We start from the raw sequence: 18771 nt of genomic DNA, 5'->3' as shown, positions 1-18771 counted from the left end.
ATTTGATGCATCAATTCAGGTTGGACAGGGGACTAATAACGGTGTGAACATAAACGCAGAAAGCTTATAATGCGTACAGATGACATGGCAATTAAAAGTGGTGTGTATATTCATGTAAGTCATGATATCACGTTTACCTGATAAACATTCATAAAATGAAGACTGAAAATCATTCACACGTTTCTACATCAAAGAACCCAAATAATATCTGATTTTAGATCTCTCTACATAAAATAATCAAACCAATATTTGTTTTTACCAGAATTAAACTGATGTTATTCATGGGCCTGGATCATGTCTTCTTCAAAGTTACTGATCTATAAATGATGACAGTGCAGTGAAGGTGAAGAAGAAACAGACTGATCATGTCACACAAACTCCTACATGCTTTTGCGCTTGGCACGACAGCAGCGTTTGTCTGCAAACTCTTCAGCACCTCCTCATGTTGCCTTTTGCGTCAGAACCAGACATGTCAAAGTCTAATGGTGTGAAATTGTACCATCCACGAATGTGAGAGTTTTACTGTAATGAACTATGCAAAAGAGCATCACTTTGCACCGGGTGAAGCCCCTCATTGTCATAGGGGGACAGTGGTATTATCCAGTGGTGGTAAAGGAGGTCACGCTCTGCAGGGCTTTGACATAAACATGGCTGATGAGGTCTTGGAAATGGATTGCCTCAGTGCGTCATGTGCAGATGGATGTCTGCCTATCTGATGTGTTTCTCATGTAGTGTGAAGTCTTTACATAAATTATGGATGTGCGATTCTCCTCGCTGCTCATCTTTACTCAGCTGAAGTATTCATGCTGCAACATAAGCAAAGAATCATCCACATTCTAGTTTCCAGCCTATTTCAACACACAGCAAAGCCCTGTGGGGGGTTCCGGACTGGATCGATATGGATCAATATTTGGTTTCGCAGTATAGATGCCTGTTAGTTTCAGTCACTGAGATGAATACAGAGGAAACAATCTGACAAAACAAGCAAATGAGCTGACTCCAAGGCTGTAAGTACAACATACAGGTACCTCTAAAACATTTGAATACCATGAAAAAGTTCAGTATTTTTTGTCACTCATTTCAGAAAGTGAAGCCCATATATTATACAGAGGTTGGACCAAATAATGGAAACACCTTAAAAAATCAACAAAATATAATTTAATATGGTGTATGTCCGCCTTTTGCGGCAGTTACAGCCTCAATTCTCCGAGGTATTGATTCATACAACTTGTGAATTGTTTCCAAAGGAATTTTAAGCTATTCTTCAGTTAGAATACCCTCCAACTCTTTTAGAGACGATGGCGGTGGAAATCGACGTCTTACTTGAATCTCTAAAACTGACCATAAATGCTCAATAATGTTGAGGTCTGGGGACTGTGCCGGCCATACGAGATGCTCAACTTCATTAGAATGTTCCTCATGCCATTCTTTAACAATTTTAGCTGTATGGATTGGGGCATTATCATCTTGAGGTGAAGGTGTTTCCATTATTTTGTCCAACCCCTGTATACACTCATTACACACTGAGTGAAATATTTCAAGCCTTTATTTCTTGAAATTTTGATGATTGTGGCTTACAGATATTGAAAACCCAAAATTCAGTGTCTCGGAAAATTAAACATAACATAAGATCAATTAAAAAAAGGATATTTTAAACAGAAATGTCAGGCTTCTGAAAAGTCTGTTCATTTCTATGTACTCAATACTTGGTCTGGCCTCCTTTTACATGAATTATTGCATCAATGTGTCTTGGCATGGAGGTGATCAGCCTGTGGCACTGCTCAGGTGGAATGGAAGCCCAGGTTGGTTTGATAGTGTCCTTCAGCTCATCTGCATTGGTGGATCTGGTGTGTCTCATCCTCCTCTTTACAATACTCCATAGATTCTCTATAGCCCAAATCATCACTGACTGTGGAAAGTCCAAAGTCCTCTTTTCAGATGAAAGTACATTTTGCATGTCATTTGGAAATCAAAGTCCTAGAGTCTGAAGGAAGAGTAGAGAGGCACAGAATCCACGGTGCTTGAAGTCCAGTGTGAACAGTTCTGTTTAAAATATCCTTTTTTAATTGATCTTATGTAATGTTTGATGTCTGATTAGAGGAATTAAAATCCTTTCTTTCCTCATGAGGATGTGATTTGATTCCAAAGTCTTTATCATCAGAGCATGAAATATACTGTATATTATTTGTGCATTTACGCAAGGGAGTAGGTTTGATTTTGACACTGGTGGGGACACAAAAGTGTTCCAAGGCAGCACTCCTGAGAGTTGATGTTTTTTTGCATTTGCAATCATAATTTCACATCATGTGGAGCTGATCAAACAAGCAAACAATCATAGTCAGAAAAAAAATTCAGTAATTGACATGTTTATAAAGTATATCTGAATATCTAAAGAGAATACAAGAATTTAATGCATTCTGCAATGTTGTTCTCATGACTAACAAATCCATTATTATTTAACCTCACCTGGGAATTTACAGCCTCTCCTCCTCTGCCGCCTCCTTCTTCTCCTCCTCTACCTCCTCCTGCCTCTCTACCTTCTGTCACCTGACATAAATATGTTGATGTATGACATATGAACAGATTAGGGATACAATGATCACAGAGTTTGATGGTACAGTTACTGCCTAAGCAAAAAAGGTTTTAGTTTCAATTATTACATGTAATTTATTCCCCAAAAATACTGATAAAATTACATCTAGAATCACATTTACCATCTGAGGTTTTATTGTATTTTCCCCACAAATTTTCTTTATGTGTGTTTTTTAAACAGTTGCTCTTCCATAGAAATGCATTAAAATAATAAGTAAAGTAAGTTCTAAAAAGTGTATCTGTTTGGCATTAAATATTCTCTTTTATTCAATATCTGTTTTGAGCCTCTGCAGTTCTATACCCTTAACTAACTTACACTTTGACTCCTAAAGAAGTGTCTTATGACCAGTTTTCTTTTCTTTGACATCCTTTATATCCTAATTGCCGAGCACACATGCACGGGCGTGCGCGCACATGCACGCACACAAACAAACACATGTACAAATGTACATGTAAATGACACCACTGATATTCAAATCCATTTAGCTGATGCGACCCAGGCAGAACAAATGCCAAACATATTGAAAACTTACGTTAGCAGTCCAACTGGCAGGTTCCTTTTACAAGCAGAGGGAGTGACAGCGGGGACGGCCAATCACATGTACATTAGCAAAACCAAATAGCCAATCGGAGAGCAACATTTACATTAGAGGTGGGACTTCTAACAGAAACCGACTGTTAACCCTTTGTGTGCCATAATCATTGACTAAACACTACGGACAGCAGTTGGATTGATAGTGTTGACACAGTAGTGGCTGGATATTGGTAGGGATGTGTCCCTTGCATCCCTACGCAATTCTACGCCCCTGCATTTACGTATTTTTTCTTCTCTGTTTGTTTGTCTTTTTTTTTTTTTTCCACTTCCTTTTGGTCATATTTTGCTGTAAAATTTCTGTGGTCAAATTTATGTCACATGACTAACAGGGTTTTAAAGGGAGCACTTTTCTGTTATAGTTCTGATAAGTCTTGGGAGCGAGTTAAAGCTTCTTTCTTAAATGTGAATTTTAAGTTTGGTGTTGTTCCTAAATTAGGGAGTATTGTTGCATTTTCAGTTTTAAACATAAATGCATATTATATTTAGTAAATGCAATCACGCATGCTACACATTTTCTGAAAAACACATTTTTCTGTACATTCATTCCTCTCATCGACACAGATTTTAAAAGACAAAAAAAAAAAAAAAAGATTTTTATGAGCTCTGAAGTGTAGATTATTAAAACTCTGGTTTGTGTGTATGTGTTCAAGGACAACAGTGATGTCACACTCCATTTTGCTCAATTTTGTCTATTATTGCTTTTTGTAACAAAGCTGCACCTGAAATATCAAATCCAGGTGTATGAATCATGCCATATGCACATGTAGCCTGGCCTCTGAAAAAATGTATATTTTCTCATGCATTTTTGACTTACATCTTTCTTTCTGATTTCAGTAAAACACCACGTAGGCTATTAGTGAATTTTTATGTATTTTAGAATGGCAGAAAAACTGTTGATTTTCTTTCCATCTTTTACTATCAGATTTGGTCAGAGCAAACAGGCACAATGATGATACCTTCTTTATTGGATCTAGATTTATGTCCATTTATTTCTGCTGATTAACTGGAAAGCAAGTCATACACCGTCCATACTAATGCACATATGTAACAGGTCCCAAAAACAAATACAACCCCTGACAAAAAAAAATATGGAATCACCACTCTTAGAAGATGTTCGTTCAATTGTTAAATTTTGTTGTAAAAAAAAAAAAAAGAAAAATCTCAGACATGCCATGAAACTATTTTTAAGTGCCAACCTTCTGGCTTTAAGAAGCACTAAAAAAAAAAAAAAAAAAGAAATCTTTTATAACAGCTTGAATTCTCTGTGGCATGGACTTAAGAACTGGCAAACAGTTTTCTTCATCAATCCAGCTCCAACTTTCTCTTCTTGCATTGCCAGATCAGTTTTGCAGGTTGGAGCCTTGTCATGGACCATTTTCTTCACTTTTCCTTTTTTTTTTTATTAATGTTTCTCAAAGCAAGAAGGTTGGGACTTAAAATAGTTTGGTGGGATGTCTATTTTTTTTTTTTTTTTCCTGCAGAACAGAGTGGTGATTCCAGACGCCTTTGCCATGGCTGTATGGAACCTGTATGAAGCGGATGAAACAGGAGCAATGAAGACACATGTGTCTTGATGCTTTCCAGATCACCTCTCCATATGATTTATTAAACAACTTCAAGTACACACATTGCCTAATGCACTTCATTTATATGTCATTCAGTATCTCATTGAAGCTCAGCAGTGTCCATTTCTTATGTCCAGTCAGCAAAGAATCTCCTTGCTCCTGCATTTGGGTCTTTCCATGAAACTGGGTTTATTTTGGTACCTGGCACTTTGTCAGCTTTTTAGACCCAATAATAAAAGAGAAATGTAGGCATTTCCCCCCCAGTATGTACCTAATGATGACCTCCGATAAATGCAAAAAGTTTTTTATCTTGCTCTGAGCCATCCCAAAATTAATGAATTTTAAATAAAATATTGGGGCCAAAAATAGGACCAAAATTGGGACATTAAAACTAGCTAGGAGTCAGTGCATCTTATCATGAAAACATCACTTGAAATGGTCTTATATACTGCAATAAATAAAGACACTGTGTTTATTTGATGATCCTAGTGCTTTTTCTAACCCAGACATGAGGGTTTTTCATGAATCTCAGTCTCATTCCAGGTTCTGTGTGTAAACCATCATGTCCCCTGGCATTACATGCAGAACCTGCCCATTTAAACACAAATAAATTGCGAATGATTTTGCAACAGCAGCCATTTTTGTGAAACACTCTGCCTTGCATAATTAGTTCAAATCCCAAAATTTACCTGTGAGAGAATAAAAAGATATTCGAAAAAATAGTTGCATGTAATTTTCATGCCCTTTTTATCGTGTTAGTATATGCAGATTTTTGTATGTGCACATCAGATAAAAATGTGCTATATCTGAAATATAGTTTCTCTTTTACCTCAGTAAATATTTATTTTTAAAATAGACCCAAAGTGCTTCATAACAATAATCTACATCTTGTTTGAATTTAGCCCCTCTGTCCTACTTTTAAGTACCAGTTTCACAGAAGCACCCATTTACACATTTTCATCACTTATTCACTCCTAACCTTACAAAAATAGGTTTAGTAATGAAAACCACATTCTTTTTGACAGTTCAACTGCTTTAACAAATTATAAATCAGATACTCAGATAATCAGATATGCATTATCCTTCTAAATTCAGCAGACCTGACAAAGCTTCTGTAATATCTACAGGCATCTCAGATGTACTGACAAGAACATGCCAGAACAAGCACGAAGGTTCCACCTTCTCAATGATCTAAGGTTTTAACAAATAAATGGGAATTTTAAGCTTGGTGTTGTAACTAAATAAGGTAGTTTTAACTTTAGTTCTAATTCTACATGTATACAAATATATTAATACTAAATTTCTTATTTTTGTATTTATATTTCATTTTTCACTTGTTTGTCTTTTCCTCTGCACTTGGTCATTGTATGTCGCTGCTGTTAACTGTGAAATTTCCCCCTCAGTGGGATAAATAAAGTCATATCTTATCTTATGTTATCTAATCTTAGCTTAGCTTAGCTTAGCTTACTTTAGCTTAGTTTTGTCGCATTTTCAGATTTGGGTGCTTCTATGAAACTGGGTTCATTTTGGTACCTGGCACTTTGCCAGCTTTTTAGACCCAATGATAAAAGAGAAATTTAGATGTATTTCCCCCAGGATGTACCTAATGATGACCTCAGATAAATGCATAAAAAAATTATACTCTTGCTCTGAGCCATCCTAAAATTAATAAATTTTTAATAAAATATTGGGGCCAAAAATAGGACCAAAATTGGAACAGGAAAACCTACCTAGGTGTCAGTGCATTTGATCTGGAAAACATGGCTGTAAATGGTCTTATATATATATAAATAAAGACACTGTGTTAAATTTGATGATCCTAGTGGTTTTTCTAATCCACACGTGGGTTTTTCATGAATTAGCAGTCTCATTCCAGGTTTTGTGTGTAACCCATCGTGTCCACTTGTGTTACATGCAGAACCTGCCCAGATAAATGCATATAAATTGTGAATGATTTTTCAACAGCAGGTCATTTTTGTAAAACACTCTGCTTTGCATAATTAGTTCAATTCCCAAAATGTACCTGTGAGAGAATAAAAAGATATTTGAAAAAATAGTAGCACGTAATTTTCATGTCCTTTTGACCATGTTACATGTGGATTTTTGTATTAAATATAACGTAAAATAATATAAAAATGTGTTTTATCTGAAAAAAAAAAAAAATCTCAGTAAGTATTTATTTTTAAAATAGACCCAAAATGTTTCCAAACTTGCTTCATAACATTGGTCTACATCTGGTTTGAATTTTTAACCTCCATGTCCTGTTTTTAGGGACCAGTTTAATAGAAGCACCCATTTAAACATAAATGCATATTAAATTTGGCAAATGCAACTACATGTCACACATATTCTGCAAAACAGATAGTTTTCTGTACATTTATTCCTCTCATCCACTCATAAACGCATGTTGTAATATATATATATATATATATATATATATATATGTGTGTGTGTGTGTGTGTGTGTATGTATATATATGTATATTTATATTTTTATTTATTTATTTATTTATTTATTTATTTTTCATCTGAGATTTTTAGAAACTCTGAAATGTAGATTATTAAAACTCTGGTTTGTGTGTATGTGTGTTCAAGGAAAACAGAGAAATTGAAAACAGTGTTGTCACATTCCATTTGACTCTTGTTTTGTCTATTTTTGTTTTTTGTAATGAAGCTGCACCTGAAATATCAAATCTAGGTGTATATATCATGTCATGTACACACATAGCCTGGTATCTGGAAAAATAACCCAAATATTTTCTCTTGCATTTTTGTACTTCATCCACATGTAAACTTCAGTTTACATCACTGAAAACTATTATTGCCTAAAACTTGGGTCAAAGTGTAGATTTTGAGAAAAAAAATGCATCATGGCCATGTGTGTGACCTTTGTTTATCCTAACCCTAACCCCATAATGGCGTTGATAAGATATTTATATTGGTTCACATGATGAAAACTGGTATGTACGATGCTATTATCAAAAAGAGAGGTGGGGAAATATATGTTTATATACTTGGATAAGTGTAGACATGGCCTTAGTAAAACAGAGGATGTGCAGACAGGAAAAAAATACATCGGAAGACCATGTCTGTTTAGGCCATACTGTGACCAAGAGACACCTGTACAACAGCGTCACTGACTGCAGAGGTTGTCACAGTGCAGTTTAGGTCTGGTGTTTGTACATATAGTCACAGAAAAAATTATTAGACCACCCTTGTTTTTTTTCAATTTCTTGTTCATTTTAATGCCTGGTACAACTAAAGGTACATTTGTTCGGACAAATATAATGATAACAACAAAAATAGCTCATAAGAGTTTAATTTCAGAGCTGATATCTAGCATTTTCCATGTTTTCTTGATAATAACCAAAATCACTTCAGTTCTTACATCAATATCTATGGCATTGTACTGACAAAAACAGTGCTTTTAGACATTCCATGTTTTTTTTTTCTGTCTGTTTTAGTCACATGATACACACAGGAGTTAGTACTTCATTGCATAGCCATTGTTTTTGATGACTTTTGATGGTCTAATAATTTTTCCGCAACTGTATGGTCAGAAGAGAGACTGAGTGCTGCAGAAAGCCACAGCATATTCATATTCATAAATCCAGAGGTGAGATTAGATGTCCGACCATCATCCTGATAGGACACAACAGACAGGTGGAGGGAATATCAGCAAAGAATCAGAATCTGAATACTTTAGTATCCCAGAGGGAATTTACTGATATTAGTGATATGATTTTACAATAATATGATATGATATCATAGTGATTGATATTATTGAAGATGAGCTCAGTCACAGATTTAGATTTAAATACATTTGTAAACAACATTTATTGTGCACATAGGAGTTGTCAATGTATCTGTAAAGCTACATTTACATGGGGTGAGGATGATTAAACACTAGTATGAAGGTGTGTATTTAAATTAGATCAAAATTTCAGGTTAACCAGTCTTCTCAGTTGTCATTAATATACTTTTTTGATGTTTGAAGGTATTAATCACTCAGAATTTTTGTGTAACCAAAGTATGATGGGATGATGGAACTGACTTGCTGTTATTTCTATTATAAAGATGTACGTTTGGAATATGAGTCACAACTATACACTTTAATGGAAAATTTAAGTTTTGATTTATTTACAGTTTTTATCTTCAACAGCATGAGAGTGTTGTGTTTGTTGAACATTAAAATGAATCCTAAGAAATAATGTATATCACACAAAAATTTACTAGACTAAAAAACAATCACAATCAAAACTTCCACACTCACAATTTGTTATTTAGCTGCATAAAAATGTAATTTATAGAAAAACAGAAACTCTGTCCATATAGAAATTGGCCTCAAAGCTCCAGGTTACATGGACTCCACCTGAGATACTTACCAATTTAATCCCATAAATACAGGCGAACAGAAGGTCAGAAGGACACTAATGGCAGCTGTAGCTCTTTGAATAAACAGTATAAAGGATAAAACATCAGGGCCAAGTTTCCTTCACGTGTATGATGAAAGGACATCAAGCTGAGTTTTTGTTGCTAAGAATAAGCAGCAGAGAGCATCCGAGCTGTTCTGATGAGAAGTAGGTCAATTCAAGACCCAGAAAACATGTGAGGTGTTTTGATCCAAAGATGAACTCCCATTATCCTACAAAACTGCAGAGCTCTTCAGAAAGAAGCAAGTCAGAGGACAACGCACTGACTAGAGACCGGGACAACATCTGACATGTTTTATAAGAATTATTAGAAATTTGACAACTCATGTAGCCTGGCCAGCCATCCGTCTTTCTCAATGTGAAATCTGTCTTGAATCACGGGGCTTGAATCCGAATATGAAGGCAGGACTAACAGGCGCCTAGTTAACCAATCACAGATAAGACGAATGTGATTACTGTTGCTTTAGTCAGAGAAACTTGAGAATAGAAGGTGTAATCTGTAACTCAATCCTTATTTTTGAATCAAGTAAACAACCGACAAAAGTTATAAAGAGATTTGCGGACTTGGACTGACTTTGGCAGTGTTTCCACTACATGGTACTAGCTTGACTTGACTTGGCCTTTTTGCATTTCCATTCCGTAAAAGAACCCGGAATCTGGTACCTGGTACAACTTTTTTAGCATTTGCTTGGCCGAGGTTCCAAAACAGGTGAAGAGATACTAAAATGTGATGTGTAAACACTACAGACCACTGATCGGTCAGAGAGTCGTCTCTGCACCATTGTGTCATCAATAAGCGACACATCATTTTTAAAAAAACACATTTGGAAGTTTACAGTGAATATACCGATAGGTTAATCCATGATGACAGCCCACAAAATGACACCATGATCAGTTGAGGAGGTTCAGACTTTTCTGTCCTTGGTGGCCAATAAAAAGATTAAGTGTGAGCTTGACAGGACAACACACAACGAGCGAGTTTATCAGCAACTCTCTGAGCAGACGTCACAGAAGTTATGCGCAGTATCACTATGACAACCAGGTACTCTAAAGTCAGTAGTATCCTGTAATGGAAATGGTCTCTAGGAATAGTACCTGGTACCTGAGGTGAGGTGAGTTGAGTTGAGTCGAGCTGGTACCATGTAGTGGAAACGCGGCATTTGACTTGCAACAAAAAGAAGTCGGTGCATATGACGCATTGCGAAACACCCTCCCCTCAGACTTGTGATTGGTCAGTATTGAATAGATCATGCATATTACACAGTGATTGGCCCGATTCCAGACTGTTTTCTCTGCATTGAATATACTGAGAAAACCAGATGGCTGGCCAGGCTACAACTCATGTACCAGTGTAGGAGTTAGTCAGGCATCTACAAACTCAGACTTGGACTTATTCAACTTAAAATGCAGAGCATATACAATCTAGAGGAGGGGTGCCAAACATACGGCCTGCGGAGCAAAACTGGCCCGCCAGTGGGTACAATCCTGCTTGAGGGATGAATTTGTGAAATGCAAAAATGAAAACAAGATATTAACAATCAACGTGCCAAACCCATTTAAATTCAAGGGATACAGTTTGGTCTCAAGTGGGTTGGACCAGTAAAATACTATCATAATGAATGCTAAATAATGACAACTCCAAAGTTTTCCCTTTGTTTTAGTTTACATGAAAATGTTCAAATTTAAAAATTATCCTCTCACAAAAAATGTGAATAAGCTAAACATATATGAACCTGAATTGTCTTAAGAGAAGTGTAATTTTACCAATATTCTGCCTGTTACTAAATGTTGTGTATGTGTAGATCCATTGTGATTTGTCAGTTGTGCATGTACATATGTAAATCATAAGGAGAGGCATAATATGGTTAAAATTGCACTTATTTTTGTCAAGAGATTTCAAGTTGTTCATATTATTCACGTTTTCTAAGGACACTCTGTAGGTGTAAACATTTTCATAATGCAGTTTTACATTTTTCTACCTAAAACATAGAGAAACATTTGGAGTTGACATTATTTATAGGTTATTATATTATTTTACTGATCCGACCCACTTGAGATCATTATGGGCTGCATGTGACCCCTGAACGTGAATGAGTTTAACACCCCAGATCTAGAACATTAGTAAGACGTTCATATTTGAGTCTAGATTCATCAGTCTTTGGAATAAAAGATGAGAAAGATGAAGGATAAATTTAAAATATAATCTATGAGTAAATAAATGTTTGACAGTGAGCTCAGGTCTCTGTATGTAGCTGATTGTATTTACACAAATGGTATTAATCTGGTATTACTCATTTTAACCTCCTAAAGGTTTTTTGTTCACATTTGTAGACAAGAGATTCACACCTTTAATAATAATTTTTTAAAAAAGGCTGCAAATAATATTCCATCCCGTTTTTGCATGCAGTAAAGCGGAAACTTGTACTGTCCTGGGTCTCAGGAGGTTAACATCCCTTCTATATGAATGCAGATATTTTTCTCCATGTTTGTCTACATGTAAACCTTGTTTAGGACTGACAACGCTTTCCAAAGTGAAGATTTTCCTAAACTCCAGTCTGTGTGTATTAAAGTGGGCAGGGAGAACACACAGAACAAAAACAGTGTAAGTTAATAGATAAGAAATTGATAAGGAAAGGCCTCAGCAACCAATAGCTGTGGTGCTATGACGTTTCCTCTGTTTAATAAGTAGAAATTACCCTATTTAGTACAAAACCTTGTTGTTATTCAATTGTGCTACATTGTACTTTTAATACAAACATTACACTTTCTTAACTGTTTCAACTTAAAAAAGCCTTCTATAGCTTCAGTGGACACAATGTCCAACCTTTGGCACAGGAAAGGTTCTACAAAGTACAGTTTAGCTGAAATATTCAACACACACACCTGCAGTGACCAACATCAGACAATAACACTTCAGAAGACTGATTTACAACAAGGAAGTGTTGAAAATAGCTGGATTATGTATGAATATATTAAATTAAACTGGTAAAAGAGCATACTGTGTGCAATTGGCCGCAGAAGTTTACCTTTTTATATTCCCCCAAGCTTTATTTGTTTGAGGTGACCACAGCCTTTATCAGAGACCATTTACATGACTTATACTTTTTATTTGAGGTAACATGATACCATCAATTAAGTGACACAATTGAACATAATTTCTCAATATGAAGATGTTTCAAGCCTAACCTGCCCTTAGTATTTGAAACACAGTTATGACAGGAATAACCCCAAAGAGGAAACATCCAATCCCCGCCAGGAGGAGCGGCAGGAGGCGTCGCATCAGCCTCAGTCCTGTGACACAGCGTCCACAGACGTTCCTGTGCGTCCACTCGTCCAACCTCCTCCTCAGAGCGAAGCAGCTCCAGGTCGACGAGGCCGGCGCCACCTGAGGTTCCAGACTGATAAGTGGGCCAGGTACCGGGTCATAGAACACCACCCCGCTGCTGTACAACTCCTCCTGTAGCCTCCGGATCTCCCACTGTGGGAAGGGGGTGGTCTGACGGCAGAAGGGGCACCGCAGCCTGCTGGGGTCCCTCGCCCTCTTCAGGATGCCCGTTGTGCAGTGGTGGCACAGGGTGTGGTTGCAGTGGAGGAGGACGGCTTCGTGCTCCCCCTGCCAGTCCAACACCTCGCTGCAGATGGGACACTCCCGCCGGCTGCTGCCACTTCCACTGCAGCCACGATCATCCCCGTCACACAATTCCAGCTCTTGTGGAACAGATGTCTTTTGTTCAGCCCCATCTGTTGCTGCTTGCACGTCTGATTTGTGAATGTCATCGTTGCTGCACTGATGTTTGTCAAGCAAAGGCAGTGTTACTGAGTCGCTTCCTGTTGTGTATAAAACTTTTGTCTCTTCTTTACCTGTTGGGTGATTTTCAACCTCTTCTTCAGCTGCTTCTGCCATCTTTCTTATGTAAAAGACCCACCCTTTTCCTGGTTGCAATTTCACAAGTTAAAGAAAGTGTTTGCTTTCCCTCTCTCAGCTGAGCCAGATGATGATGTAATGCTTAAGTACAACAAAGGCATCAGAGCTCCTTCCACCATAAACCCAGATAAGATAAGCACATTCACAGATAAGGAGCGCCAGCCGATAATATGAGCCTCACAGAAGTGCCACTGGCCAAATTGTACAGTGCACATTTCACTATTCCACTCAATTTAACACACTAACCTATTCAGGGCTACGGAAAGCTTCAGAAATGCATGAGCAAACACATTACAGCAGAGGAGACAGATTTATTCTGCATATTTAAATAAACTTTACATGTGCAGATCAGTCACTTAGAAAAATACACTTAATATTGAGCAGGAATGATAGAGAAGTCCGTATAAAACAGTGTCATTTTTAACTTATTAAATATTCTCTCTATGTTCTTACAACACAAACAACTATTTAGAATTAAATGTAATGCAAATAAGGCAATGCCACACGCACAACCCTCAAAATTAGGATAGTTTAATTTTTTTTCCCCAGTTTATCCTCACTGTCACTCAATGCATTCACCAGAAATTAATTCAGAAAAGAGAAAATACTGTGCACAGACCAAATAAATGTGAATATAATATGTATGATTAGATCAAATAAATGTGACCAGATGTTACATGAAATAAACAATACATTAAGGATAAGAGAATCCAGAGAAAAACATTCTCAGAAATGCAGATCCATGGTGCAATAAGCCTTTAACTAACTGTGTTTCACAAATTTATGGTCAGGACTCACAATCAGACACAGACTTTCACTGCTTTCATTAGGTAGAAAAAAAGATATAACAAGAACAGAAAATGTGGGTTGATTTTCCTAATTAAAACCAGACAAATGTTTTCTCTAGAAGAGTTTATGATTGTTGACCAGAGCCATGTGATGAGCCAAGGAGGCTCAAAAAAACAAAACAAAAAAAAACAAAACAATAAGACAGAAACCATGCAATGGGGGAGATACAGACATACATGCAGCGTTTTATTTTAAAATAATCATAAATGTCCTAAAATGGCCTAAACTGTAGCTTCATTAAAAAATTGCAGCTCTTTTAAAGGAATCATCCACACATTTTGATATTATTGTCACATAATGACAACACTAACTGGTTTGTCTGAACCTTTGGACCTGTTTGGAGTTGATTTTGTGCTGTGTGGACTGAACTTTTTTAAAAATGGAGGAAGAAACTATCTGTTTAAAAATAATATTGTGTTCATGTGAACGGGGCATAAGTTTGAGTCCTGAGGAGATACTAACTCAGTGTTTTTCAGCCTTGGGATCGGGACCCCATGTGGGGTTGCCTGAAATTTCAAGGAGCCATTGCTCTTTGATCAGGCTGCATTTGTAAATAAGAATCTGTTCTTAATTAGTTGCCTGGGTAAATAAAAGTTAAATTAAAAAAATGTTTTAAAAAAATTCAAGTAATTGATTAAAAAAAAAAAGTACCAATAAAAAACATGTGGTGAGTTGACAGAGCCAATCCCAATCCATAAAAGACATGACAAACTTTGAAGCTGAAACTGAAGCACTGTGGTACTGTTTGTCTTTCAAATGTTCATTGTGGTCGGTTTCAGATGCTGCAGCTCTTTCATAATTCATAGTTTGAGTTCTTGTTTGTTCAGTATTAATTGTCAGCCTTGTAAATCCAAGCTGGACTGACTGTACATATCCTGACCAAGGAAAATAAAATTCTCACTTTGTGCAGTAATCTACACCTGGCTTTTCTGCCTCCATCCATAATAATATACATTATATAAACTAAATGTCGCCTAAAATTAATGTTTATTTGCAACGTAGTATAGCAAACTATTACACAATCAAAAACAAATTAATTTGACCCAAAAAAATGTCTCAGTTTTGAATGTCTGGGGTCGCCAGAAACTTATGATGTTAAAATGGGGTCATGAGCCTAAAAAGGTTGGGAACCACTGAACTTACTTGTGTTTCGGGTCTCGAGCTGATAAAGTTCGGAAACTATTGGATTAATTCTGCCTTCACGTGTTATCGGGAAGATGATCCTTTCCACTTGTATATTCGAAATTACGAATGCATTGTGTTCAATTGCTTTTGTCATCCTAGTGAAATGAAAAATGGCTGACATAATTTATCATGACCTGCTACTTAGGTAAAACAGCTTTGGTCATGATAATTTATCTGCTACAGCACTTTTCATGTACATATTTTGTGTATATTATGTGCAAAATCATGAGCCAACAGCAGCATATTGTTAATAAAAGCATTATTTATCATTCGTGGTGAATCCTTCATCGCTCTCTGCCATGTTGAAAAGTTCAAAGGTTATTTTCCATCATGGCAACTCATGTATTCATGTGCGATTTTCAAGTTCGTAACTATTTACCACAATTCCCATAGCACATAAAGGCAGGATAGTTTACAGGTGAAACTATTAAGAAAAAAACCAAGCCACACAAAATAAATATTAGCTTTAACACATTGCTAATTGCTAAAACTTCTTATCACAAAGCTTCTCCTTCTATGTAAAGGGTAAATCTCACATCATATATCACCACTCAAGTCCACTTCATCATCTGCATCATTAGACTGACATGTGGGTGCATGTGCAGGTAATGTTTTAAATATTTTTCTTAGTATATCTGTACTGGTGATCCTTCATGTAATAATGCAGTGTTGAGGTTTTTTTTACACACACTGAATGTAGAGAAATGACACAACCTCCTTATGCTATATGGAAATTAAATCCAAGGTGCCTGATTGTTTTTTTTTAGTATTTCTTCGAATAAAAATTTCATAATTACTTTTCAGTGATTTGCAGATTAAAGTATTACCAATCACTGCTCAGATTCAGTCAGATATGATGCAACATTACATTTATGTTCAATGCACAGCATGTTGATTCTTTATAAAAAAAAAGAAAATGATGATTTTTATGGGATCACATAAACTCAAGGCTCTTACACTCAAGTTTCTATCCAATCATGTTAAAAAAATCAAACCAAATTTCACAAAATCCACAAAAGAAAATGTAAATATTTGAATCAATTTTGAGAATTGACACAACAATGCTTGATAGTGTGCAAAGCGTCACTTTAAAACAACATGTTATTGTTGGTGTAATACTTATATATATTATTTCTGACTGCTCTGTTTATTTTCTGGTCGCTTTTGTTAATTTTTCTACATTTTTTGTCAATTTTTTTGACATTTTGATGGATTTTATGAATTTCTTGTCAATTTTATTATTTTTTTGGTCTCTGTATTCATTTTGCTGTTTGTTCTGTACATTTTTGTTACATTTGTTGATTAATCAATTTCTGGTCAGTTTAATTAATATTTTGGTCCATGTATATATTTTGTAAATTTTTTTTGGTTATTTTTGTTGATTAATGTGATCCATTTCCAGTTTTGTTCATTTTTTGGTGTGTTGAGTTCATTTTGTGGTTATTTTGCTAACTGTTTAGGTATTTTGCTAATTATTTCATTCATTTTTGGTCATTTTCTTAATTTTGTTATTTTGCTCTTTTTTTGTTACTTTAGTAATTTTTTTGTTCAATTTTTGGTCATTCTTTAGATTAATTTGACCAACTTTAGGAAAATTTGTTTATTTTCCAGCATGTTGTATTTATTTTGTGGATTATTTTGTTCAGTTTGGTTCATTTTGTTGATAATTTTTGTCATTGTTTAGACACTTTGCTTTGGTTTTTGATTTGGTTTTCTAACCCCCCCCCCCCCCCCCGCCCCCCCCCCAACCTCATTCAGTCAACCTGCACATTTTAGTGTGGCCTTTTATTGTGGTCAGCCTAAGGTACACCTGTCCATTAATCATGCTGTCTAATCAGCATCTTGATATGCCACACCTATGAGGTGGATGGATTATCTTGGCAAAGGAGAGGTGCTCACTAACACAGATTTAGACAGATTTGTGAATAATATTTGAGAGAAATAGGCCTTTTGTGAACATAGAAAAAGTCTTCGATCTTTGAGTTCAGCTCATATAAAATGGGAGCAAAAACAAAAATGTTACGTTTATATTTTTGTTCAGTGTAAGTCATAGAGAGGAGCGTTAAGCGTTTCAGTCCTACCACTCCACTTCTTGTGTTAATTTATTATGGGTGACAGATAAAAATCAATGGACGACCTGCCTGGGATAAGATTAATGCCAGCGCTGACCTGACATCCTCTCTGCCTCGGTGTAAAGGGAGGTTAGAAGTCCAAAGTGTCGCGGCGGTACTGCAGTCGTGGGCTGTTCTCGCTGTAAAACTGACTGTACCAACGACGGTGTTTCAGGATGGCCGAGTCCTCCTTCACCAGCAGCGGCTTTGAGATGTACTTCTTATTGTTCCAGATCATGATGTCCCGCTCAAACTGCAAAGAAAAATAAAACATTAAGATGCATGACGTAAAGAACACTAGGACAAAAAGCACCAGGATCAAATACTGAGCCATGTGGAATGCTCATAATTGTAATAAAATAGGACAATGAGCCCGTTTACCTGCACGCTAAACTACAATTATTATCTGATTTCTTGAGTTATCAGATTATTCAACTGATCATATAAACATGTTTTATCAGATAATGACAGTAACCTGATTATGAGGGAGAAATCACCTCGATTTCTCCCCAATAATCGGATGTCTTCATGCATGTACATCTGCTCATCTGAGTTATTCCATACTTTTACATCTGCTCATGTGTAAAAACAATTAAATCACAGATAATGGAAGTGATGTAGTCAAATGTGAGCGGAAGACAATAACAGGAAGTTTGATTCTACCATCATTATATACGTACGTACTCTGAAAGAAATCCGATAATGGACTGAAAAATCCAGACCAGGGTTTTCAAATATCGCATTTCTGACGTGCATGTAAACACATCAGATTTGATCATTACAATTATCTGATTACTCCCAGTTATCAGAATTTTATGGTCATATAAATGGGCTTGATGGCAGAAAAGCTATAATCTGGACCTCAGGGTGGAAGAAGTAAGACCATCATGAACATGAAAATTTAAAACAAAGTATTTTCTCTCACTGTAATACAATATTTTCCAGAAAATAATGTCATATGGGATTCAACTGAAATGGGCAGGACTTCTATAAACAGAGTAGAAGAGGCAGAATGTTCTATTGTTGTTTTCCATCTAAAATGGTGGTGACAGATGAATATATTTTTCTCCATGAACATTTTTACCAGACATGTTTTCAGACTTTATTGGACGCAGCAGATCCATCAGCTGATCAGTCATGAGTTAAATGTTCACTATGTCTGGATTAATTCAACAAAGGTGTGTCCATTTCCTCTATACACATTAACTCTTTGAGAAAAATGGAAAAAAAAAAAAAAAACACCTCAAGTGAAATTCAAAAATTTTTTGCTATGCAAGGATATGAAATGTCAAATCACACATTAAATAAGTTCATCCAAAAAAAAAAACAAAAAACAAAAAAACTAATAACACAAATCAGTCAAAGCAGTTTATCCACAGCAATGAAAAGTTTCTGTCACGGGAATCTGGTGGTAGTAGTCTCTTAAATCCGGTTGCCCACAACACTGTCAGTCATTGTTCCGTCTGTGTTGCCATGGTAATGTTACATGATGCTTGTACCAATGTACACATTGTATA

General features: G+C 36.1%; 1 protein-coding gene across 1 annotated transcript in view; it reads right to left on the bottom strand.

Moving 5' to 3' along the window:
- Nucleotides 1–16897: 16897 nt before the first annotated feature.
- LOC115429875 (cholesterol 7-desaturase) overlaps nt 16898–18771 on the bottom strand; it is a 31900-nt gene continuing 30026 nt past the window's right edge. Inside the window, exon 7 of the mRNA XM_030149672.1 lies at nt 16898–17507. Coding sequence (XP_030005532.1) covers nt 17346–17507 — 162 coding nt within the window. The 3' untranslated portion in view covers nt 16898–17345. The remainder of the gene's footprint in view (nt 17508–18771) is intronic.

Source organism: Sphaeramia orbicularis, chromosome 12 (genome assembly GCF_902148855.1).
Source record: "Sphaeramia orbicularis chromosome 12, fSphaOr1.1, whole genome shotgun sequence".
Classification (NCBI taxonomy): Eukaryota; Metazoa; Chordata; class Actinopteri; order Kurtiformes; family Apogonidae; genus Sphaeramia; species Sphaeramia orbicularis.
This window is presented reverse-complemented; position numbering and strand designations above follow the sequence as displayed.